The 26,195-nt window shown below is 42.0% G+C and overlaps 1 protein-coding gene and 1 long non-coding RNA gene across 2 annotated transcripts; one reads left to right on the top strand and one right to left on the bottom strand.

The window, feature by feature from the left end:
- Window positions 1-1,789: 1,789 nt before the first annotated feature.
- LOC118367770 (G protein-activated inward rectifier potassium channel 4-like) lies at window positions 1,790-24,058 on the top strand. Its single transcript, XM_035751408.2, has 5 exons — window positions 1,790-1,980; window positions 2,112-2,244; window positions 16,166-16,313; window positions 16,434-17,313; window positions 22,759-24,058. Exons 3-5 carry the CDS (start codon window positions 16,224-16,226, stop codon window positions 23,109-23,111), a joined length of 1,323 nt encoding a protein of 440 aa, XP_035607301.2. The 5' UTR covers window positions 1,790-1,980; window positions 2,112-2,244; window positions 16,166-16,223; the 3' UTR covers window positions 23,112-24,058.
- LOC127915208 (uncharacterized) lies at window positions 6,581-13,739 on the bottom strand. Its single transcript, XR_008090571.1, has 2 exons — window positions 13,232-13,739; window positions 6,581-12,505 (listed from the first exon to the last, which is right to left on the bottom strand). It is a non-coding gene; the product is annotated as an uncharacterized LOC127915208 (long non-coding RNA).
- Window positions 24,059-26,195: the final 2,137 nt, after the last annotated feature.

Genomic DNA, 26,195 nt, shown 5'->3' with positions numbered 1-26,195 from the left:
CTCCCAGGTGGCTTGTGGCAAACTTTAAACAACACTTTTTATGGATATCTTTAAGAAATGGCTTTCTTCTTGCCACTCTTCCATAAAGGCCAGATTTGTGCAATATACGACTGATTGTTGTCCTATGGACAGAGTGTCCCACCTCAGCTGTAGATCTCTGCAGTTCTTCCAGAGTGATCATGGGCCTCTTGGCTGCATCTCTGATCAGTCTTCTCCTTGTATGAGCTGAAAGTTTAGAGGGACGGCCAGGTCTTGGTAGATTTGCAGTGGTCTGATACTCCTTCCATTTCAATATTATCGCTTGCACAGTGCTCCTTGGGATGTTTAAAGCTTGGGAAATCTTTTTGTATCCAAATCCGGCTTTAAACTTCTTCACAACAGTATCTCGGACCTGCCTGGTGTGTTCCTTGTTCTTCATGATGCTCTCTGCGCTTTTAACGGACCTCTGAGACTATCACAGTGCAGGTGCATTTATACGGAGACTTGATTACACACAGGTGGATTGTATTTATCATCATTAGTCATTTAGGTCAACATTGGGTCATTCAGAGATCCTCACTGAACTTCTGGAGAGAGTTTGCTGCACTGAAAGTAAAGGGGCTGAATAATTTTGCACACCAAATTTTTCAGTTTTTGATTTGTTAAAAAAGTTTGAAATATCCAATAAATGTTGTTCCACTTCATGATTGTGTCCCACTTGTTGTTGATTCTTCACAAAAAAATACAGTTTTATATCTTTATGTTTGAAGCCTGAAATGTGGCAAAAGGTCGCAAAGTTCAAGGGGGCCAAATACTTTCGCAAGGCACTGTATATCTCTTCCATAGAATTATCATGAAATCTATATTCTGTCAGCTCCCTGGTGCCATAATTTGGTTCTGAAGTATATTCACAAATAAGGTGCATGTAGATTTGAAGATGTAATGTTTTTTTTACTGGGGAAAAATAATAATTCAGTCATTACTACACAGCAGTCATAAAAAAATAGATGTGATTTCAGTGAAAGCCCCACGAGCCAATTAGCAATGGTAGTTTGAATGGGAGAGTGGGTCGATTGCTCACAGAGAAATGTGTGGGAGGGGTTGGGGGCATTCATATACAGAGAGAAGTGTAATTTCCAGAAAATAAAATTGTTCCAACCTTGATTCATTGTCAATAGTTACTTGTCTGCACCTGTGATTCAAGATGGAATTGGAAAGTGGCATCTTTCTTTCTCTCTAAATCATTGGGCTACACAAGAAGACACTGGCATCTCTTTCTTTCTCTCTAAATCATTAGGCTACACAAGAAGACACTGGCATCTCTTTCTTTCTCTCTAAATCATTAGACTACACAAGAAGACACTGGCATCTCTTTCTTTCTCTCTAAATCATTAGGCTACACAAGAAGACACTGGCATCTCTTTCTTTCTCTCTAAATCATTAGGCTACACAAGAAGACACTGGCATCTCTTTCTTTCTCTCTAAATCATTAGGCTACACAAGAAGACACTGGCATCACTTTCTTTCTCTCTAAATCATTAGGCTACACAGTGAGAAAAAAAATGATTACTCTTATTAATGAAAGTAAATCAGAGGGAATGATTTGCACGGAATCAAATGGGACTACTGATGCCACTGCAGAGAGCAGTCAAAGCCGAATAGTAATGTTATCATACTCAGCACTGAACACAGCACGGAAGCACATATATTAGATCGTACATAATGAGAAAAGCTTAGTAGTCTGTAAAGTACAGGGGGCGGATGAGAGGGAGGGGAGTTTTGCATTACGCGTAAGAGTGGCAAGTCTAGTCCGTTCCTTCGCGCACAATGAACTGTAGGCTACAGCCGGCTGTTACGTCTAGACTATGAGACCAGGCGGAGCTACAGGACGAACAAAAAAAGTGGCAGTTTACTGTAGTGGTTTTACCTACTGTTTTAAAACCGCCACCTGATCTGCTATGGTAGCGATCACGGGACTCTCAAATCCAGTTCGGAAAGAAGGTAAGCACAGCGCAAACAGAGGATGCCTTGGATAACAGCCAATATAACCAGACGTGTTCATTCCAAACTACTATAGCGATAGTAAATGCAACTTATTATTTTTAGCAATTCCGTTTTCTGTCAATTTACAGGAATAAGATGCGCTGATATGTGGACCCGCACTGGCGGCGCGCTCTGTGGTCGTGTTTGAAGTAACCTACCTTTAACAGTTACTGGTCAGAGCTCGTGCAGTCGTGTCGAACCAAGCACGGTTGTAGAACCGAGGTGAGGTATTTTATTAACTACATAATTATTAAATGCTTAATACAGTAGTAATCCTGCCAACGCTGTATATATGTCTGTAGTAGCCTATATGACTGAATAGACAAGGCTATTAGGCAACCAAACTGGGTTCATGTATGCTCGGGTCTGTTAGGGGTTGCAAACTTTATTTGCTTCAGTTTTGCGTAGCCTTTATGGCGCCGGGTTGTTAGGCCATGTGTCTATTAAACTAGATAAAGTCAACATGCGGACAACTTCGTTTATTGAGGTTTCCATTTTTTGTGGTTTTAATTCAAATCAGCGGGTAATGTGAGCTAACCTAACCATGTCAATCAGTTAGGCTCTTAAAAGGAATACATTTGAACAGTAACTAGTAGGCAACTAGAAGCCTAGCATAAAACATTTTAACAAATAATTGCGAAAGAAATCCACTTAAATTTGGGTATAAAATTAGACTAATTACAGATACAATGTTGACGTCAATTTAAAACATTGTAATACATTGTTCATTTATAGTGTATTTATTTTCTTATCCTCATTCATCCATCCCCAATTTGTCTACGCTCTTTCTTTCACTCTCTTCCCCGCTCTCTCTCTCTCGTCTCAGGTCTCCCCTCCCGTTTTTATTCTCTCGGCGGCTTTTGGTGTGTTGCGTTTTCGACCTTTTTTCATGTTGTTTTTCAGCAAGTGAGTGAAAACGTGCCCATATGTTTGTTCCTCTTATGCTCCAACGCGTTTCACGCACGACTAGAATTTTGACAGCTAGTCCAATTATTTAGCCTACCCAGTACCCACTTGTAAGCTACAATTTTAAACAGACCCACTCTTCCCAACTGCACAGCGTGAAGTATTCGTGCATTATTTGTTACCCCATTATTAACGCGCCTTGCAGCTGTTCGTCATCAACGATTCACGTTCTGAATAAATAATCATTCCAGAACTAACAGTCAACTGCGACTGTGCCCTGGGCGCTGTGTGTTCAACACATTCTGTTATCCATGTCAAAGATGTTTAGAATAGATTTTCTATAACTATTCACACGTTGTCAAATTGGTTATATTTTTTACATAAAGTATTCTAGAAATTCTAAAAGGAGGGCATGGCTGCTCAAGAGCAATTTACATGCTTCAGATTTGATGACAGCAAATTTGATATCATGGAACCATTGGAATAGGATATGGGCATCAGATGGAATGGTTTAGATTTGTTCTTGAATATTAAATATGACTGGGAATTGCTAGATGGTTACACTACTTACCCAGCTTAACCACTATTCATGGCTCTGAAGATGACCCTAAGGTCAGTGGGGTGTTCATCTACCAAAGCTTTGTAATGGGTTGAATTTAAAGCCTTAATGAAATTAACCTTGAACATATTGCGAGAACTTATTTTCAGTATGTTTTACCTACGTTTAATATCTGTTTTAGTTCATAAGATATGATATTCCAAAAGTGAATGTGTGTTTAATAATTCTATCAAGAACTTTCAGCTAAAATGCATTAGGAAGCTCCCAAGAAGTATATGTGAGCTCTGAAAATGTTGTTTCTTCAAGGCCATTTCAGACATAACATTTTCTGGCCAGTGCAGAAATAGCCTCTGTTTTATTCTAGGGATGTATACCTTTCCAATCAATTGGTTTTGTGTCTTTGTTTTACAGCATCGTGATTTGTATTCTATTGCTAATTTAATTAAATGACTTGGCATGCATGCCTACACCTAAGGGGTAATCAGTTGAGGGGCTATGCGTTCTATGGAAAATAATGAAGGATGTGGAAAGTGGAACTGACCTTCTGTGGAGTTGAATTCTTTTCCAGAGAACATATAGCATTACAAAGCCTTGGTAGATGAAAGTGGTATGACAAAAAATTGTGCAAATGTACTGTGCGTTATAGGGAAATAATGCACGCTCTAGAATGCCCTTCAAGCCAATCAGAAATAAGTATTCAACAATGCCATGGTATAATTAAGCAATAAGGCATGAGGGTGTGTGGTATATGGCCAATATACCATGGCTAAGGGCTGTTCTTACGCATGACGCAATGCGGAGTTACAATATACCACAAACCCCTGAGGTGCCTTATTACTATTAGAAACTGGTTACCAATGTTATTAGAACAGTAAAAATACATTTTTTGTCATACCACTTTCAGCCAATCAGCATCCAGGAGCCAAACTATCTGGTTTATAATATTATGTTAACACCAGTTGGAGAATTTTTCATTTTTCAAACACCTAAACCAGCTTTTTCCTGCAATCTAGAGTCATAATCATTATGCTTAATTCTATTTTAAATACATTTCCTGCATATTCTAAGCATACCTCTTAAACTGTATCTTCCTGAATGGGGGTTATTTTTTTAAAGAAACAAAATATGCTTCTCTGCATCTCTGCTAAAATCTGGGTAAAAGATTGAAAGGAATGTGATCCGAGGGCCACGTGCCACTGTGTTCCCTATGGGCATGACTCCTCTGACTATTACCATGTCAGGGGCATGAAGCATCTGACTCTAACCATGTCAGCCTGCCAGGTTTGGCTTTGGACATTGTTCAGTTCACCAACAGCCATAACCTCATAATACATTTTTCATATTTACTTTCCATTAATGCTGTTAACTACAAATCTCTGCATACATTTTTTGTGATTCTAAACTTAACCTATATGGTTCACAGAGAGAACATTTGTTCCATTCAAGGTTTAAAACATTCTCTCTCTCCCACCTCCTTATCCCATCATCATTCAATCTATCGCTGGCTGGCATTCTATTTCCCTAACATAAATTAAAGGGTTTGCTTGTATCCCTCATCTGCCTGAACTTGTCAATTTGAGTTCATTGGGGTGGAAACGAGGCAGCGAGGGAGAAAGATTGGGAGAATATTAGGGGCTATAGGTGTTGGCAATGACAGTGATTTGATTAAGAATACAGAGGTGCTGCTCTAGCTTACTGCTCATGCTCAGCCACCACAGCCCATTATCAGCCGCACTCAGCAGAGTACTGTGCGTTGGCGGAGGAGAGGATCACATATTGAGTTGTCCTTTTCACTTTCAAATTGCCCTCAAATGAATGTCAGAAGTGGTTTACGACACAATCGCTGTGAAGAGCAAATACGTTTATACCATTTCATTCTGTCAATTTGTATTCTGTGTGCGGAGGAAGTGTAGACTAAAGCAGGACAGAACCTAACCTGAGGCTTTAATTAAAGATACTAAACGCGGGAAGCGGCAGGACCTCCCACGGTACCGTGCTTATTTACCCAAGGGAACACCAGGATTGTTTATTGTAAAAGAAGCTCCCATAGTGGGTTTGAAACAAGTGCCAATTCTAGAGCAGTAAATCACTCTCAGGTATCAACCATCTTCCTGAACAAAAAAAACCATCCCTTCTGAACCCTCATTAGTATTCTCTGCAGTGCATTTGTAGCTGACCATTACATCCCATGCCCTGGGACAATATCAAGGGGGCGTGCGGTATATTTGAGGAGGCCAAAGGTGTTGAGCAAAGCCCCTGGAGATCCGCTGCACAGAACCTGACTCCCTCTGCCCCTCAGTCCAAACTAAAGCCAATCTACCATGATGTGACTGTGACTAGGGTTGCAAAATTCTGGAAACTTTCAATAAATTCCCTAGTTTTCCAGAAATCCATGTTAGAGGATTTTGGATTTCCTGCTTATTCTTTCCTGATTCCGGGAATCCTCCGACCAGGATTTTGGGAAAATCAGGGAATTTATTGAAAGTTCCAGGACTTTTGTAACCCTAAATTAGTCAGTGTGTCACGCACTACTGTCAATAGCAAATATATGGAGCGGGTTGAATCATGGTCTGTTGGCCTTTTATGGAGAAGCAAATGTATGTTGCAGTATGTATATTTGAAATATGTAACATCCAGGGGACTTTACTGTCAGTATTCATCAGTAATGATGTACAGAACCTGTCACGTTCTGACCATAGTTATTTTGTGTTTTCCTTGTTTTAGTGTTGGTCAGAACGTGAGCTGGGTGGGCATTCTATGTTTTGTGTGTCTAGGTTGTTTTTCTGTGTTTGGCCTCGTATGGTTCTCAATCAGAGGCAGGTGTCGTTAGTTGTCTCTCGTTAGTTGAGAATCATACTTAGGTAGCCTGGGTTTCACTGTGTTTTTGTGGTTGATTGTTTCCGTGTCTGTGTTTTACAGCACACGGTACTGTTTTCGGTTTTGGTTATTCACGTTACGTTTATTGTATTTGTATGGAGTTTTCAGTTTATGTGTTTAAATAAATACTATGGACACTTACCACGCTGCGCTTTGGTCCTCTCCTTCAATGGAAGAAAACCATTACAGCATCAGTTAAAAGTTTGGACACACGTACTTATTCCAGGGGTTTTCTTTATTTTTATTTTCTACATTGTAGAATAATAGCGAAGATATCAAAACTATGAAATAACACATATTGAATCATGTAGTAACCAAAAAAGTCAGGAAAATTTAAGGAACTTTGAAAGTTTCTTGAATTGCAGTTGCAAAAACCATCAAGCGCTATGATGAAACTGGCTCTCATGAGGAATGCCACAGAAAAGGAAGACCCAAAGTTACCTCTGCTGCAGAGGATAAGTTCATTAGAGTTAACTGCATCTCAGATTGCAGTCCAAAGAAATGCTTCACAGAGTTCAAGTAACAGACACATCTCAACATTAACTGTGCCGAGGAGACTGCTTGAATCAGGCCTTCATGGTCGAATTGCTGCAAATAAACCACTACTACTAAAGGACAGCAATAGTAAGAAGAGACTTGCTTGTCCAAGAAACACGTGCAATGGACATTAGACCTGTGGAAATCTGTCCTTTGTTCTGATGAGTCCAAATTTGTGATTTTTGGTTCCAACTGCTGTCTCTTTGTGAGACGCAGAGTAGGTGAACGGATGAGCTCCGCATGTGTGGTTCCCACCGTGAAGCATGGAGGAGGAGGAGGTGTGAGGGTGCTTTGCTGGTGACACAATCTGTGATTTATTTAGAATTCAAGTCACACTTAACTAGCATTGCTACTACAGCATTCTGCAGAGATACGCCATCCCATCTTGTTTGCGCTTAGCGGGACTATCATTTCTTTTTCAACAGGACAATGACTGAAAACACACCTCCAGACTGTGTAAGGACTATTTGATCAAGCAAAGTAATGGAGTGCTGCATCAGATGACCTGGCCTCCACAATCACCTGACCTCAACCCAATTGAGATGGTTTGGAATGAGTTGGACCATAGAGTGAAGGAAAAGCAGCTAACAAGTGCTCAGCATATGTGGGAACTCCTTCAAGGCCCAGTGCAGTCAAAACTGTACTTTCCTGTGTTTTATATATATTTCCACACTAAGAGGTTGGAATAATACTGAAATTGTGAAAATAATGATCATGCACATTCAGCTTAACAGCGGTTTGAATAGACAGCCTGAAATGTCAGCCTGTTTTGGTGGGAGGGAGTTTTGGTGTGCCTGGTGGCATCACCAGGCAGTCAATAACAGCTGGTGCGCGATGTCTAATATTAAGGTAGTCTCGAGGTGTTGTTCGTCTGAGTTATAGTACCTCATGATAAGCTGTAGATCACACTATCTACCAAGAGAGTTTTCATCTATATTTTTCGTAGCTGTCTATTTACCACCACAAACCGGCGTTGGCACTCAATGAGCCGTAAGGCCAATAGCAAACAAGAAAATGCTCATCCAGAAGCGGCGCTCCTAGTGGCTGATGATTTAAATGCAGGCAAGCTTAAATCCATTTAATCTAATTTCTACCAACATGTCACATGTGCAAACATAGGGAAAAAAACTGTAGATCAGCTTTACTCCACACACAGAGTACAAAGCTCTCCCTCGCCCCCCATTTGGAAAATCTGACCATAATTCTATCCCCCTGATTCCTGCTTACAAGCAAAACCTAAAGCAAGAAGTACCAGTGACTCGCTCAATACGGAAGTGATCAGATGACGCAGATGCTATTGTACAGGACTGTTTTGCTAGCACAGATTGGAATATGTTCCGGGATTCATCCAACGGCATTGAGGAGTATACCACCTCAGTCACCGGCTTCATCAATAAGTGCATCGACAACGTCGTCCCTACAGTGACCGTATGTACATATCCCAATCAGCAGCTATGGTTTACAGGCAACATCTGCACCAAGCTAGGATGTGTGATACACACACTGTTCAGTGTAAAATTATTTATTTTTAAAGCACCCTCACACCTCCTCTTCAAGGAGCGGGACACTAATCCGAACGCTTAAAGAAATCCCGCTATGCCCTCAGGCGAACCATCAAACAGGCAAAGCATCAATACAGGACTAAGATTGACTCTTATGACACCGGCTCTGATGCTCGTAGGATGTGGCAGGACTACAAGGGAAACCCAGCCGCGAACTGCCCAGTGAGGGGAAACTACCAGACGGGCTAAATGCCTTTTATGCTCGCTTCGAGGAAAGCAACACTGAAGCACCCATGAGAGCACCCGCTGTTCCGGGTGACTTTGTGATCAAGATCTCCGTAGCTGATGTGACCAAGACCTTTAAACAGGTCAACATTCACAAGGCCACCGTGCCAGACGGATTACCAGGATGTGTACTCAGAGCATGCACGGACCAACTGGCAAGTGTCTTCACTGACATTTTCAACCTCTCTCTGACCGAGTCAGTAATATCTACATGTTTCAAGTCGACCACCATAGTTGCTGTGCCCAAGAAAGCGAAGGTAATCTGCCTAAATGACTACCACCCCGTAGCACACACGTCTATAGCCATAAAGTGCTTTGAAAGGCTGGTCATGGCTCACATCAACACCATCATCCTGAAAACCGTAGACCGACTCCAAATCGCATACCGCCCCAATAGATCCACAGATCTCAATCAATCTCAATCACACTCCACACTGCCCTTTCCCACCTGGACAAAATGTTCACCTATGTGAGAATACCATTCATTGACTACAGCTCAGTGTTCAACACCATAGTGCCCACAAAGCTCATCACTAAGCTAAGGACCCTGGTACTAAACACCTCCCTCTGCAACTGGATCCTGGACTTCCTGACGACCCACCCTCCAGGTGGTAAGAGTAGGCAACAACACATCTGCCACGCTGATCCTCAACACGGGGGCCCCTCAGGGGTGCGTGCTTAGTCCCCTCCTGTACTCCCTGTTCACCCACGACTGCGTGGCCAAGCATGACTCCAACACCGTCATTATGTTTGCTGACGACACAACGGTGGTATTGTTGGTTAATAGCTTAGTAAGTAAGCATTTCACGGTAGGGTCTACACCTGTTGTAGTCGGCGCATGTGACAAATCTAATTGGATTTGATTTCAAATTAGTTAAAGACGTCCTCCAGCTAACTTTAACTGTTGAAAAGTCTCAAGTATAAATACTGTAAAGTACACACACTAAGGGGTAAAAAAAAATCTGTTTTGAGCAATATAGTGTTTTTTAGACAAAACTGAAAACTTCAAGGAGTAGGGCATTCAAGGAGTTGGTCTAATGGGAGGGAATCTGTGATGTCATCGTCCTCCCCTCTTGCTTGAGGAATAATAGAGGAGCAATAGAGAACAAAATAGGGACATTTAAGATCATGTCTAGCCATGTAAATGATTATGCTCATATCTAATGATGCTACCTACACAAGCTGTTTTAAAATAAAAATAGACATTACAACTAATTCTCTGCCCTCCTAAGAGAAAGTTATCTCAAGGGCAGAGTGTTTAAGTGTGGTATAAAGCCTTTAAAGATGGTGTGTAGACTACAGTGTGAAGTGGGAATGCAGTGAGTCTGCCTGGCTCTCGTTTCAGCCTCACCACTTCCTAATTATCTCCACTCCATTCTCTTTCTTTTCACCTCTTATTTCTTGTAGTATTCTTTAATTCCCGTCTACTCATTCTCTCTCCCAACTACTGTTCTCTTTGGCTATGTAATTTAATGGCTGAGGGGAGTGAGCTCAAGCATCCTCTCTCTGTCTGGCAAGTCTGTCGGTCTCTGTCTGTCTGTGGCTCTCAGTTTGTGCTGGACAGGTCATTTCATCATTATAAAGCATTAGTCTTCAATGAGGCCATTATACCCTCATCATCCTGAGACAAAATGGGAACCCAGATGAAATGAGAAAAGTGACTATAGAAAGAGACTGAGGAGCAGGGGAGAGTGATAAATGGAGTGCGAAAATAATAAGGAAAAAGTAGAGAATCACTGGTGCTCATGACAAGATTCTCACATAGGCGACACAGAGAATGAGACTTCATCTTTTCCTCATACTGGTGACATGACATTTCAACCCAGAAGGCTGGCCTCCATCCCTTATCCCTGACAGAACTATTCTTTATTCTGGGTGGCATTAGTGCTGTAACATGCTGTGCCAGTGGAGCTGTGCTGAGGAAGCAGATGCTGCTTGGCTACTCTGAACTGAGGTCAGTCCTGTCTTTAGGATTAAGCCATGTTGGTTGACTGAGCCTCTGGGGAAGCTACTGTGATCAGAATGCAAACTTGGAGAGAAGCCTGTAAAAACACACACACTGCTACTAGCAGTAGTGGTACTGGTGTCAACATGAAGCCTAGCACTCACCGATTCACTTCACACCTGGCTACTCCAGCCTCTATAACCAGTCATCATTTTCCCTCTAGCCTCTCTTCTCTGACCTTTCCAACCACACCTGTCATTTCCTTTCAAACCATTAACCCCTTCTCTCAAGCTTTCTTTCTGGCCCTATTAAACTATTCTTTACTGTCTCTCTCATTATCTCCCTTCCTGAAACCCTCTACTCGACTGATCTACTCGCCAATCAACACTATCATCCTTGCATTTTGCCCTGTCCAACACTACTCCTTACACTCTTTGCTTCTCATTTTCACTCCTCATTTGTTTTTCCTCTTTCCTATATCTCTTTATCTACTTCCTTCCCCCTGTTTGTTTTCTTGTCCCCCTCCCTCATTCCCTTGCTCTCCGTCCCCTGCCAGTCCTTGGCTAATGTCTCTCCTCCCAGTCATACATGTATGCAGCATGTTGTCCCCTTGTCTCTTTAATCTTCTCTCGTCAGGCGGGCCCACCTCTAGATGAATCAGTGGCTGATTTGTGGCCTCCCAGCGTGTTCCGTCTGTCTCTGCCTGTCCTCCCCCCACGTACCCAACAGAGATCTGCATCATTAATATGGCTTTCAGCTTTCACACATTTGCTGCTGACTAACAGGCAACTCCTCATCACACCCACACCTACTGCCAGTGTTCTACCACTGGACAGAGCATGGGGAATGGACGCTGATCGTTTTAAGCGTATAACTTCAAAGAGGTTTAATCGGGAGTGTGTGTGTGGCAGAGAATGTTTTCATCTCAACATCTAAACTCAGGGACTTAATGAATCTCGGCTGTCAAATAGGGTCATAGGGGAAATATGCTGAGAGTAGGTGGTGTTGGTAATGATTAATTATTTGTCAATTATAAATGCTGGATGGTAGTTTATAGAACGGGGGCAGTCTGGCTCAAAAGAAAGATGACTTGAGCATTTACCTTCAATGTGCCCCCCAACCATTACTTTGTCACTCTACTCTATAATTAAGATCTATTTATTTCAAGTGTTGGGTGTTTTGTTCCAGAAGCTCTGTGCCCTGTAAAGATGTTTTAAGCTATGACACTGCTGAACTGAGAGAAAACAATTGAGAAAGGTGGGAATGAAAGGGCTACTTCCAATCTGTTGGAAAGGGATCACAGCAGTGATTGAATGAGGGTATGAGGCATGAGTTGATCAGAGGCTTGACTTCAGTGCCGGACAGGGGTTGAGGTGTTCATAGCCTTCAGTGCATGACAGGGGTTGAGGTGTTCATAGCCTTCAGTGCAGGACAGGGGTTGAGGTGTTCATAGCCTTCAGTGCAGGACAAGGGTTGAGGTGTTCAGAGGCTTGACATCAGTGCAGGACAGGCGTTGAGGTGTTCAGAGGCTTGACTTCAGTGCTGGACAGGGGTTGAGGTGTTCATAGCCTTCAGTGCAGGACAGGGGTTGAGGTGTTCATAGCCTTCAGTGCAGGACAAGGGTTGAGGTGTTCAGAGGCTTGACATCAGTGCAGGACAGGCGTTGAGGTGTTCAGAGGCTTGACTTCAGTGCTGGACAGGGGTTGAGGTGTTCATAGCCTTCAGTGCAGGACAGGGGTTGAGGTGTTCATAGCCTTCAGTGCAGGACAGGGGTTGAGGTGTTCATAGCCTTCAGTGCAGGACAGGCTCATCATGGATGGATGGTGTTGGAGAAGAGCTCAACTCTTCCACTGAGGGCAGGACAGGATTTGACTGGGAAGTCAAAACAACAACACAATACACTACACAGTTAGACAAAATAGCTAAGAATGAGTTAGTCCATACAATGAGTAAAATCATTGATGTTTAATAATGTGATTGTTTTTGTGTATGTGATTGACTCTACATACACTAATGAGAGAAAATTGACAGGGCTACTCAGTGCCTGGAGAGGAAACATTCAATGTGCCAGTGAGTGGGCACATGAGACATGGCTTCAGTTCATGTCAGGAAAGAGTTGGCAATGTTAGTGGAGTGTTCAATACCTCTTAAACAGGGTACAGGAGGGGACTTAGCTGTAAATGGCATATACATTGCATTACAGCTGCGCCATCGTAGGTTTGGACAACAAGTTTCTCCATGAATTCACAAAGTCAAACACAGACTGTGCATCTCGCCCATTTGACACAAAGTAGCCCAAGAAACATTCCTGAATAAAGCCCTTGGAAAAATGGTTCTCCCTGGGGCCTGGACCCTATAGGGTATGACAGTGATTACATCTGGTCTATGAGACCAGGCTGAGCTAAAGGTTTTATATGGGCTATGATGGGACCAGTTTTTCTAATCAGGTCACATGTTTTTTTTTTAACTCATGAAGAAAGCCCTGTCAAACTACAGCAACCTTACACTTGTTCATAGTAATTATACTTACACTAGACTAACAGGGGAGTTTCCTCTACCCAGACACAGAGACAACAACTGATAGACAATAGAACTCACAGGGCTGATGTAACGGTTGTCGTCGGTGGAAGAAGGAGAGGACCAGGGTGCAGCGTGGTACGTGTTCATGATCTTTTAATTACACTAGAACAAAAAGGAACAAACGAAACAGTCCTGTCTGGTACAGAGACAGAAAACAACTACCCACAACTCAAGGGTGAAAAAAGGCTGCCTTAAGTATGGTTCTCAATCAGAGACAATGATTGACAGCTGCCTCTGTTTGGGAACCATACCAGGTCAAACACATAGAACAAAACATAGAATGTCCACCCCAACTCACGCCCTGACCAACCTAAAATAGAGATATAAAAAAAGTAACTAAGGTCAGGACGTGACAGCTGAGCTTTTCTTTATGCATGTTTACAACTGTAGGCCTCATTAAAAATTAACTCACGGTCTATGTCATCACTATTATGTTGATTGATTAATTCCAGTTAATCATTTTGGATTGAAAAGGTATAGGCAAGCCCAAGTTTGAATATAAATCAAATTTGATCACATTCGCATTTTCTTCTGACAAACAAATGGGCTATATATACATAACATTACCAATTTGTTTACCCTGACCAGATGGACAGGGCGCATAGGCTGTATGCACCTGCTATTATTAGTAGCCTACAGTTGATCAGACTGAAAAAAAATCTAATTTTCACCCCATACAGCATGTCAAATCTCTAATGTTTAGGTGTAGCCTAGGCTGCTGAAACATTTATGTAATGAGTTTTTGCTTGTGCCTGTCCGGAGTGATTATGTTTATTTTTTTATGTGTATTTTTTGATAAATAGCCTAAATACCGGATCAGAGTATTTTCATTTAAAAAATATATATATTTCACCTTTTTTTTAACTAGGCAAGTTAATTAAGAACAATTCATATTTACAATGACGGCGTACCGGGGAACAGTGGTTTAACTGCCTTGTTCAGGGGCAGGTTTTTTTATTTTTCTTTGATCCAGCAACCTTTCAATCCCTGGCCCAACACAATGACGGTCTACCCCGGCCAAATCTAACCCAGACAACGCTGGGACAATTGTGTGCCGCCATATGGGCCCCCTGAATCACGGCCGGTTGTGATACAGCCCAGTATCGAACCAGGGTCTGTAGTGACGCCTCTAGCACTGAGATGCCTTAGACCACTGCACCACTCGGGAGCGATGTTAGTACTTGCTACTAAAGTTAGCAAGGCAAATTGAAATAAATTGCACTAACTCCACACAAAAATAAAGTTCTAAAACCAAGAAAACAACATATAATCTACCTCCTCTATCTCCTGTAGTTTGAAAAAACGAATTTGAATGGAATAATATCCTAAAAATGCTCAACTATTACTCTTCACTGTCAATCTCTATCCAATATGTCACCAACTCACCAACTTTCTCAACACATAGAACCCCCATAATGCTCTGTGGCACAACCTCGATACAACACACTAGGTTCGTTCTCTGATCCTAATGCTATGATTTGATGGACAACATGTCTGTTCATATTGCAAAAGTGTTGATTGGTTGGAGGATGTCCTCCGGAAGTGGTCATAATTACCATGTAGGTCTATGGAAGGGGGGGTGAGGCCTTCGAGCCTCCTAGGTTTTGTATTGAAGTCAATGTTGCCAGAGGAAGATGGGGAATAGCTGTCCTCTGGCTACACCATAGTAATAGCCGAAAGGGTGTTGTTGAGACAACTGTAGCCCTTCATTGCAAAACAGTGTGTTTTAATCAGGTATTTGGTGACGTGAATATATTTTGTATAGTTTTGTCTAAAAGGATACCTTTTTTTATGTTTCATTATTTAAAATTTTTCTGAAATTCACTGAGTAAGATGGTCCTCCCCTTCCTCCTCTGAGGAGCCTACACTGGTACACACATACGTACACACACGGACACGCATACTCACTCTTGTCATTAGTTTATCTTAAACGCTGCTTGTAGACCTTTATAACAACAGCAGTGCAACAAGCTGACATGAGGTCAGTGAGATTGTGAGAGTGTTGCTGAGGGAGAGAGTGTGGCTTTCTGCCCTGTCCCCCCCCCTGCCCCCCACACTGACCACAGGAGACTGGAACTAGGAGCTTAGAACTCCTGTCAATACAAAGGAGCACATGGCCAAGGAGCAGTATCCTTGGACTATCTAAGTAACCCTGAAGCTCACTCCCTCTCACATTACATCTATTATACTCCCTCAAATCTACATAACGACAAATGAGGAAGCTGAGTTGTTTTGTTTTGCTGGTGGCAGACATTGCAAGCCGCAGTGCAACTAACTGAGATAAGTCTTAGGTTGCTGATCATGCAATCTACATCTCCAGTAGTCTGCAATCCATCTGAAGTTCAGTCGTTCTCATCTTTAGAATCTTGCAAGTCACACACCGCGGTGGTGGATAGATCTGGATTGACTGGAGTGATTTGGGAGGATGACAAAAGGCATAGTGAGGCAGATTCACTTAAAAGGGTTTCACTTGATCCTTTCTACAGTGAGCCAGGAGTCACATAGTTAGCTGTGAAAAAGAGAGGGTCATGTGGTGTGTGTGTGTGTGCATGTGTGCGTGCGTGCGTGCGTGCCAGTGTTTGTGCCCCAGTGTGTATGTGGGAAGATGGGATTTAAAACTGTGAAGTGGTTCTGAGCATAATGAATTACTGGCGTGTTCTCTGTTTGGCTTGAGGGTGTCTGCTGTTGCCGATCAATGGCAGAAATGAACCATGTCTCTGACCCTTGCCTGTCCAGGCTGACAGAGGTGAACAGCAATAATGAGTTGATATGGAGAGCTGTTCATAAAAGCTTGCGTTGGCTCTTTTATATTTTATGATGGATTTCTGGTGTTACTAAAAAAACACCACACCTCATTTCAGTTTGACGTGAAATGTCACAGGTTTGTCGCTAGTCCGCTACACAGTGGACTTTGAATAATATTTCATGTAAATATGCTTTTATGTTTTGCAGCTAGAAAGCGTACTGTTTGGGGCAAGAAACAGCGACTGTGGCCCAACGCTTCGAGGCCATGAATTGCTTCAAAGGGCGTTTTGGACAGGATGTGGAGAAACAGGACCAAAAGCTGTCAAAACCAAGATGGGATACTACCAAAAACAAGGTGATGGAAGTTTTGATGGAAGTGATCAATTTAGCAATAACTTACCTCTTCTTTCTTTCTTTCTTTCTTTCTTTCTTTCTTTCTTTCTTTCTTTCTTTCTTTCTCACGAACAACACACAGGTGCCCACAGACCGGACCATGGTGGTGGGCGGCAGGCAAGGTGGGGGCGGTAAAGGTTCCAACCGTTCAGGACGTACCCTGAGGAAACAGCGCCAGCGCTACGTGGAGAAGGACGGCAAGTGCAACGTGCATCACGGCAACGTGCGCGAGAAATACCGCTACATGACAGACATATTCACTACTCTGGTGGACCTGAAGTGGCGCTTTAATCTGCTGGTGTTCACCCTGGTCTACACAACCACCTGGGTGTTCTTCGGTCTCATCTGGTGGCTCATCGCCTACATCCGCGGAGACCTGGACCACACCGACGATGGAGACTGGATCCCCTGCGTCAACAACCTCAACGGCTTCGTCTCCGCCTTTCTCTTCTCCATCGAGACGGAGACCACCATCGGCTACGGCTACCGGGTCATCACTGATAAATGCCCAGAGGGGATTCTCCTGCTTTTAGTCCAGGCCATCCTGGGCTCCATCGTTAATGCCTTCATGGTGGGATGCATGTTCGTCAAGATCTCCCAGCCCAAGCAGCGAGCCGAGACGCTCATGTTCTCCCACAAGGCGGTGATCTCTGTGAGGGACAGCAAGCTGTGTCTGATGTTCAGGGTAGGAGACCTGAGGAACTCACACATTGTGGAGGCCTCCATCCGGGCCAAGTTGATCCACTCCAAGCAGACCAAGGAAGGGGAGTTTATCCCTCTCAATCAGACGGATATCAATGTGGGCTTCGATACGGGGGACGACAGGCTCTTCCTGGTGTCGCCACTCATCATCTGTCACGAGTTCAACGAGGGCAGTCCCTTCTGGGAAATATCACAGGAACAGCTGGAGAGAGAGGAGTTTGAGGTAGTGGTCATCCTGGAGGGCATGGTGGAAGCCACAGGTGGGTTCTTCTAATTTAAGGTCAGATTTGCATTTCCTGCCTAATGATGAAGATTCATTCTGGTGGAGGGTAAGCTGATCCTAGATCTGTGCCGACAAACTTCTACCTGGATTTATTTTTATTTATAACATTAATAACACTATAATTACAGGTACTTTAACATATAATATGAGAATCTAATACAGGTTTGTGTGACCCTGTTTATAAGCATTCATTCACTTGGTGGGATAAAGAGGATGCAGTTGACAGGAATCACTTGAGACTTGCAGGGTATCACCAATTAACGTTGGCTGTGAATGCACTTGACAAGGACTGCAATTACACTGTCCTAAATGGCCACAGCATTGTCCTGTATGCTAATATCCTCTATTAGGGTCTTCTGGCTGCTGTGAGAAGCAGGAGGGACTCCAGGGAAGCCCGTCTGTGTGTTTGTGAGAGAATCCTAGACCTGTCAATAGTACAGCCTCTGGGAAATTAAACGAGCAGAAGACGTTGAGGGAATTCAGGTTGGAATGGTGATTGAATTGGGTCGTTCTACCAATTTGGTGCCCTTTGTGAAGTGTAACTTGGTCAAAATAAATGTTTGATTCAACCTAATTCTGTCATAAAGAGCACATTTTCAATTGAATAAAAACTTGTTTTCCCATCTCAAGAGGATAAAGAAATATATATATACACTATAGTAAGTGCTTATTAAGTGCAAAATAAAGTAACAGAGTTGAACGTAACAGGGTTGTGTCACGGATCCCTCTGGAACTTTCATTGCGCACACCTGGTCCCTATTCCCACTGATTGTATTTGTATATATGTGCCCGTTGTTCACCATGCTGGGGTTGATTATTGTTACCATGTCCGTTGGTGCGTGTGAGTATCTGTGCTGTGTGTTTTGGGCTTTCGTGCCCTTGTGGATTGCACAGATGATTACAGGTCTCGTCCCGTGTGTTAAATCATTGTTTGAGTGTGCTATTTATTCGAGGTGCTCCTCGCTCTTTTGTTTTGAGTTTCTACCCTGTGTTTTGTTACGTGTTTGTTTGATCTTCGTCCCCGTGCCTTTACACGGCACACCGTAATTTGGGTAAAATACAAAACCCTATTACACATTCCTGCGTCTGTCTCCTGAATCTCTTTATACCAACGTGACAGGTTGACCATTTCTTCTTAAATCAGCCATTAAATCCCCCTGTGACAGGGGGAATGAGGCTTGTTGTGTGCAACAGGGAGTGGCAATTGAATGCAAGCTGTACAAAAAAATGGTTTTGTGAAAACATTTCTAGCCTGCCTATCTATGGGTAACAGGGTTGACATGTTATGATCGACCCTTTCAGTTTTCCACCACAAAACACCAGAAAATGGCTAAGAAGATTAGAACCAGCTCACCTGCTTTTACTCTAGGATTTGACTATTAGATGTTCAATGTTTCTGTTTAAAAGGGAATAGTTTCACCATTTTAAAATGAGAGTTCAGTTCACGTAACAGGGTTGACCTTAAAATACAGGACAGACGTAAATGAATCACTAGTCATATGAAATAAATAATAATCTTCAGAAATGACTAGGGCTTTATAATGATGATGAAACTTGGAGACATTTTGGGGATAAGTGGGTTAAAATCTTCCTAGAAGTGACAGGGTTGACAGATTTTGGATTTTGGCACATTAGCAAGCCTTTACTCATTTTAAAATGTGGATTAATTTAATTATCCATATGGTCTATATTAAAGGGCACTTCATTTAATATAACATGCTTTTAAAATTCAATATTGATGCACAATTTCTACTTAAAATATCAAAGGGACGCAAAAGGCACTCTTCATGGAATGACCCAATTCCCTTTTCCCATCCCACCCACTGTCCAGGAGTGGGCGGGGGCAGTGAACTGAATTACTGCTCAAAGACATACTGCTTTTTATACTGTTCAACATACCTTGTGTCAATTGAAGCTTATCCTCAATACTGACAAAACTAAACTAATGGTGTTTTCTAATGCAAGAAATAGACCTCTGAACCTTTCACCTATTACTACCTGTCAGGTCAAGGAGATTGAGGTTGTAACCTCATATAAATATCTTGGAATTTTAATTGATGACTGCCTCTCTTTTAAATTGCATATTCAACAACTTAAATAAATTGAAGCTGAAATTGGGATTTTATTTTAGGAATAAGGCCTGTTTTTCTTTTGAAGCTAGAAGGAGGCTAGTATCAGTTACATTTATGCCTTTACTAGGCTATGGGGATATTTTATATATGAATGCTTCCGCTCAGTGTTTGAGATCAATTGACACCTTTTACCATGGCACTTTGAGATTTATTTTAAACTGCAAAACCCTTACGCACCACTGCACTTTGTATACCAGGGTTGGCTGGCCTTCTCTAGTCACTCGTAGGCTCAGTCACTGGTATACTTTTATTTACAAAGCCATTTCGGGTTTACTACCTTTTTATTTGTGGATTTTTATTGTTCAGAAATGTGGTGGGTACTCTCTTCGTTCGCTGGACTTTATCCTGCTAACTGTTCCAAATGTCTGAACTGAATTTGGTAAAAGGGCATTTATGTACTCTGCGCCATCGTCTTGGAACACCTTACAAAATACTTTTAGACTGGAAGAACTTGTCCCGATTGGTGTTTTTAAATCACTGATGAAGGATTTTGAGGCTGATTCCCTGACCTGTCAATGTTTTTAATTTGCTGTTTTATACTTTTGTGAATTCAATGGTTTTTATTAGATTACTTCTAGTTTTTCATGTTGTCTGTCTGTAATTTTTTTGTAATGATTTAGTGCTGCCTATCTTGGCCAGGGCGCTCTTGAAAAGGAGATTTTAATCTCAATGAGCCCTTCCTGGTTAAATAAAGGTTAAATAAATAAAATAATACTGCAGGCAATTTAGTTTCGATTTTGTTTATGAGGATGCAGACCGTGTGGGTGTTATTGCTTCAGATTTGGTTTTGATATTCTACTCAATATATAGACTTTGATTTAACAGAAGGAGAATGTTTGATCCATCGCACAGCAAGGGCTGTTTTTTCCTCAGTATCCCATGTCAATATTGACGGTTTAGTCAAAGGACAAACTAAAAGCTGATGCTTTATTGAATTTTTTTAATCTATCGACAACAGTTTGTTGTTTTTCTCTTTTCCCTCGGGGATCAAACCCAATCAGGCCTTGAAGTGGGATTTGCCTGAAGTAGGAAAGAGGTTACTGGTTTGCTGTTAATCTTGTAACTACCCATCCCGGATCTGGGAGCGTAATCATCAACTGACACTAATTAGCATAACGCAATGGACATAAATATTACTAGAAAATATTAATATTCATGACATCACAAGTGAAATATATTGAAACACAGCTTAGCCTTTTGTTAATCACCCTGTCATCTCAGATTTTGAAAATATGCTTTACAGCCAAAGCAAGACAAGCATTTGTGTAAGTTTATCGATAGCCTAGCATACCATTATGCCTAGCTAGCAGCAGGCAACCTGGTCACGAAAATCAGAAAAGCAATCAAATTAAATTGTTTACCTTTGATGAGCTTCGGATGTTTTCACTCACAAGACTCCCAGTTAGATAGCAAATGTTCCTTTTTTCCAAAAATATTATTTTTGTAGCCGAAATAACTCTGTTAGTTCTTCAAGTTTGGAATTTGCGGTCACGACAACGCCGAAAAATATTCCAAATTAGCTCCATAATATCGACAGAAACATGGCAAACGTTGTTTATAATCAATCCTCAAGGTGTTTTTCAAATATCTATTCGATAATATATCAACCGGGACAGATGGCTTCTTAGTAGGAAAGAGAGAAACTATGGCCGCATTTGTCCCTTACGCACAAAACACTCTGAGAGACTCCAGCTGACCACTGATGCAATGTTGACGTTCAGGCTCATTTTTCAAAATAAAAGCCTGAAACTATGTATTGTGACACTAGACACATTAGGGAAGCCATAGAAAAAGGAATCTGGTTGATATCTCATTCACTGCTCAATAGGGACGCATAGGAACGCAGAGGTTTCTAAATAAGAGTCACTTCCTGATTGGATTTTTCTCAGGCTTTCGCCTGCAATATCAGTTCTGTTATACTCACAGACAATATTTTTACAGTTTTGGAAACTTTAAAGTGTTTTCTATCCTAAGCTGTCAATTATATGCATATTCTAGCATCTTGTCCTGACAAAATAGTCTGTTTACTTTGGGAACGTTATTTTTCCAAAAATGAAAATAGTGCCAAGACTGCCTAAAGACTGAGGGCTAAATAAAAGGGAAGTAATCAAAGTACTGAAGTCCAGGTGTGCGTAATGATGGTTGTCAGGTGTGCATAATATGGGTTGCCAGGACCGGTGGTTAGTAGACCGGCGACGTCGAACGCCGGGGCGGCAGAAGGGGTGACAGCTGCTTTTATCTCTTATTCACACAATGCTCAAAGGCGTAGGCTAATTGGTATGTTAATTGTATATTAAATATCATCATCAGGCACAGTATGTAGGTATCCCACTGTATACATGATACCATTGAATTGCCAGTATTTTTTTATTCATTTAGCGTGCTGTTTACATTCAAATAATTACAGCTATATCATTATAATTTAATACATTTGCTGCAGGTGAAATGCAAATTAAGATTTACAGTATATATTTACATTATGGCTGCTGAAAAGAATAACTGTTGATACATCATAAGGTGTTCCAACCCGGAACCCCTTACTTCTCTTAGTGTGTGTGTGTGTTTATACATTGGTCTGTCTGCTTTGATATACCCCTGGTGCTGGCTGTGCATAGTCAGTTGGTTTGTCAGTTGGTTTGCATTCAAATCAAATCAAATGTATTTGTCACATACACATGGTTAGCAGATGTTAATGCGAGTGTAGCGAAATGCTTGTGCTTCTAGTTCCGACAATGCAGTAATAACCAACAAGTAATCTAACTAACAATTCCTAAACTACTGTCTTATACACAGCATTCCTGTGGATAATATGTACTGTAATTGATGTGGCTCTTCAAGGTTCACTTGAGCATCGGATGAAAATGCTCACAAGCTTTTTATAGGCAATCCACAGATATATATTCAGAAAGGTGTGTGTGTGTGTTTGTGTGTGTTTATCTATTTATCTGTATGTGTTTCTGCATCTGTGTGTTTGATGTGTGTACATGTGTGTGATTGAAAGAGAAGATGCACATCTCTGTATTAGAACCACTCTTCAGCCTATTTCCAAAAATGTTTGTTCAATGAAAGGAGTACAGCTCATTTAAAGTAGATGAGACAAAGTATAGTGAATCTTAATTAGATCCACAAATCACAACGACGCAGCTTGAGTCCAGGTCTTAGTATAGTTCCATGACAAGGGCTTTAAAATAAACATTTCGATCATACCCAATCACACAGTCATTTAAAGTTCCTATCCTCTATTTCATGTCAGCAATGTCTGTCTCCCTCCCCCTTCTCTCTCCCGCCAGGAATGACATGCCAGGCGCGCAGCTCCTACCTAGACTCAGAGGTCATGTGGGGGGAGCGCTTCACCCCTGTGCTCTCCCTAGAGGAGGGCTTCTACGAGGTGGACTATGAATCCTTCCACCACACCTACCCTACCCCGACCCCCACCTCCTCTGCCCGAGAGCTAGTCGAGCTGGCCAAGAAGGGAGAGGCTATCCCCCTACCTCCCCGGTCCCCACCTCCAGTCCTGGAGCCGCCCCCACCACATCCAGAGGAGGAAGACAGTGGGGAGGAAGAGGTGGAGGCGATAGGGCATGGAGAGGGGGATAACGTTAGCAATGGGGATGCTAACAGGATGGATGATGGGCATGCATGAGTGTGCATTGGTGAAAACACAGACCGTGTCATCGGATGATGCTGCTCACTGGTTTAAAACAAGCTCATACATGGAACAGAGGCTACAAGAGGCAAGATTTCAAAACCTCAACATCATGAAGATAGGCAAGAAGTACTTGTGCAAGTGACTCAATGTCTCAAATGGCTTTGATATCAAACTTCATCAACTGATGAAGTGTCGAACATAAACTATGATATCCTATAGTTTTTGACTGCTATTAGAGGGACCAAAAGTAAGTCTTCACTCTGACTCATAATTTCTTTAATACAGCATTTAGTGCCAATATTCTGATCTAAAACAACTTGGATAACTGGGTGAATATGATTTTTAAAGTTTCAAGTAATGTGATGTAAATGATTGAATACTTTGTACTAGACTAGATGTGTGTAAGAATGACTAAAAGAGGATTAATTAAAGGAGGCCTGGCCAAATGCCCATCCATTTAAAGTATTTTGATACTCACATTTTTCTTACATGTGTTCATTTTCGTGAATTAATATTTACCTTGTATTCAAATCTTAAATCACCAAGTATGAAAGGCCTTTGCCTTTGAATTAATTGTTTAAAGTCAATTTGTAAGTCGCTCTGGATAAGAGCGTCTGCTAAATGACTTAAATGTAAATGTTATGGTTTGGATTTCTTGCACCATTTTGTTGGCTTCACAAATGGTTCTGTTCAAGGCATTTTGGAAGGGTTTGCTATTAGTGGGCGTCGCCAACAACCTAATATAAATAATTGAGCGCTTATCATGGAAATTGAAATGATTGAAGCCTTTTTTGTTTATTTTTTCATTTTACATCGACACAGATAGGTTTTTAGAGGTTGATAGGTGTTTAGAGGAAGTTCTGCCATACTTCCCTCTACTGGCTGTAGAACGTCATGACAAGCACAACCTGGTCCTCTCGGGTCTCTCTCCAACTTCTTCCAAGCCTGATAAGAAAAATATGAAGGGAAGGGAATAATCAGTCTAAATTGTTATGTAATCATATATGTCAGTCATTAATCATCAGACAAGGCGTAAAAAACCCAAACACAAGCAAATTGTGATATTGTCAAGTATGGTGAAAGGTGTGTTTATATTAATGAAGCAGCAAGGGTCCCTTAAAACTGCACCCATTCTAATTGTAAACAAGGAATACTGCACTGCCACTGAAAGCAAAATGACATAATACCGTCAAATCACATAGAAATCAAATTATACATAAATCAAATCATACACAATCAAAGTCCTACATGTGATCGCTAAGGTGACAGGCATACTACATGTTATACAAATTGTTGTCATGTAGTCCAGGGCAGAGGTAGCTCTAGAAAACCCAAGGGACCATACCCAGCCCTCTTGGGTTCTCATTTGAACCATTGACCACATTGCGGTCAATGTGTACGAGGCGAAGCCGAGTGGCGTAGACCACCACAGCCATGATAATGCCATTTATTTGGATACATCCATAACAATGAGCCAATGGTGTGCGATTTCACCTGACATAGAAAATGTGCTCTCTCATCAGGACACTGTTGTTCAGAGAAGCTAGCCAACAACACAGCTAACACAATCTCTTCAAACTGAAGCTGGACAGACTGCAACCGAGCTGCACTTCAGTTCATTTGATCTGTTTTCTATTGATATTTATTTGTATACATCCATAAAACATTATGCTGATTCATGATTTCGACTGGCTGAGAAAAGCTGCCTGCCTGTCTGTCTCATCCCAACACGTTCATTACTGTGCATGCTACATCGAATGGGAATATTGAAACTATTTTGCAAATGTCAGACAGCAATGTTAATACAAATCTCTGCTGTGGAAAACTAAATGTTAGTCTAAAAGAAATGTGAGATAATGTCTAGATGCATTTTATAGTGGAGAGTTTATAAATTGCCTGGCTGGGTTGATGAGACAGTGGATTGCACAGTTAGAGAGAGGAACGGAGTAAATAGCCATTTTAAAGTTATAGATTTAGCTGGTGGTATTAGTGGAATAGAATGAGGTTTTAACCAATCAGCATTCAGTATTAGACCCATGTGTTGTATAACCTTTATTATAAACTAAGTGATTTGATCCCTGTGGTATACCACGGTCTGACAGTGTCACGACTTCCACCGAAGTCGGTCCCTCTCCTTGTTCGGGCGGTGCTCGACGTCCCCAGACCTTCTAGTCATCACTGATCCATTTTTCAGTTTCCATTGGTTTTGTCATGTCTTCCTTCACACCTGGTTCCAATCCCATCAATTACATGTTGTGTATTTAACCCTCTGTTTCCCCTCATGTCCTTGTCGGAGATTGTTTAAATTGTATGTTATATGCAAGTCATGTGTTGGGGTGCGACGGGTTTTGTACCCACTTATGTGATTCTGTAACGGCGTTCATCTATCGAAAGAGAGTCGGACCAAAATGCGGCGTGGTGGTTACTCATGTTCTTTAATTCAAAATATGTACGATACAAGAAATAACTTAAATTACAAAACAACAAACGAAATGCGAAAACCTATACAGCCTATCTTGTGAAAACAAACACAGAGACAGGAACAATCACCCACAAAACACACAGTGAAACCTAGGCTACCTAAATATGGTTCCCAATCAGAGACAACGAGAATCACCTGACTCTGATTGAGAACCGCCTCAGGCAGCCAAGCCTATGCTAGACACCCCTACTCAGCCGCAATCCCAATGCCTACAAAACCCCAATACGAAACACAACAAAATAAACCCATGTCACACCCTGGCCTGACCAAATATATAACGAAAACACAAAATACTAAGACCAAGGCGTGACAGAACCCCCCCCAAGGTGCGGACTCCCGGCCGCACACCTAAACCCAGAGAGGAGGGTCCGGGTGGGAGTCTGTCCACGGTGACGGCTCCGGTTCGGGACGTGGACCCCACTCCAACCAAGTCTTAGTCCCCCTGTAACGCGTCCTTTGATTGGCGACCCTCGCCGCCGACCTTGGCCTAATAACCCTCACCAAGGACCCCACTGGACTGAGGGGTAGCTCGGGACTGAGGGGAAGCTCGGGACTGAGGGGAAGCTCGGGACTGAGGGGAAGCCCGGGACTGAGGG

The sequence above is a fragment of the Oncorhynchus keta genome, chromosome 34 (genome assembly GCF_023373465.1).
Source record: "Oncorhynchus keta strain PuntledgeMale-10-30-2019 chromosome 34, Oket_V2, whole genome shotgun sequence".
NCBI lineage: Eukaryota > Metazoa > Chordata > Actinopteri > Salmoniformes > Salmonidae > Oncorhynchus > Oncorhynchus keta.
This window is presented reverse-complemented; position numbering and strand designations above follow the sequence as displayed.

Coding starts and splice junctions, on each gene's coding strand:
- LOC118367770 (XM_035751408.2), top strand. CDS start 16,224: ATGAATTGCTTCAAAGGGCGTTTTGGACAGGATGTGGAGAAACAGGAC. Junction 16,314..16,433: donor GGGATACTACCAAAAACAAG/GTGATGGAAGTT, acceptor AACAACACACAG/GTGCCCACAGACCGGACCAT. Junction 17,314..22,758: donor GGGCATGGTGGAAGCCACAG/GTGGGTTCTTCT, acceptor CTCTCCCGCCAG/GAATGACATGCCAGGCGCGC.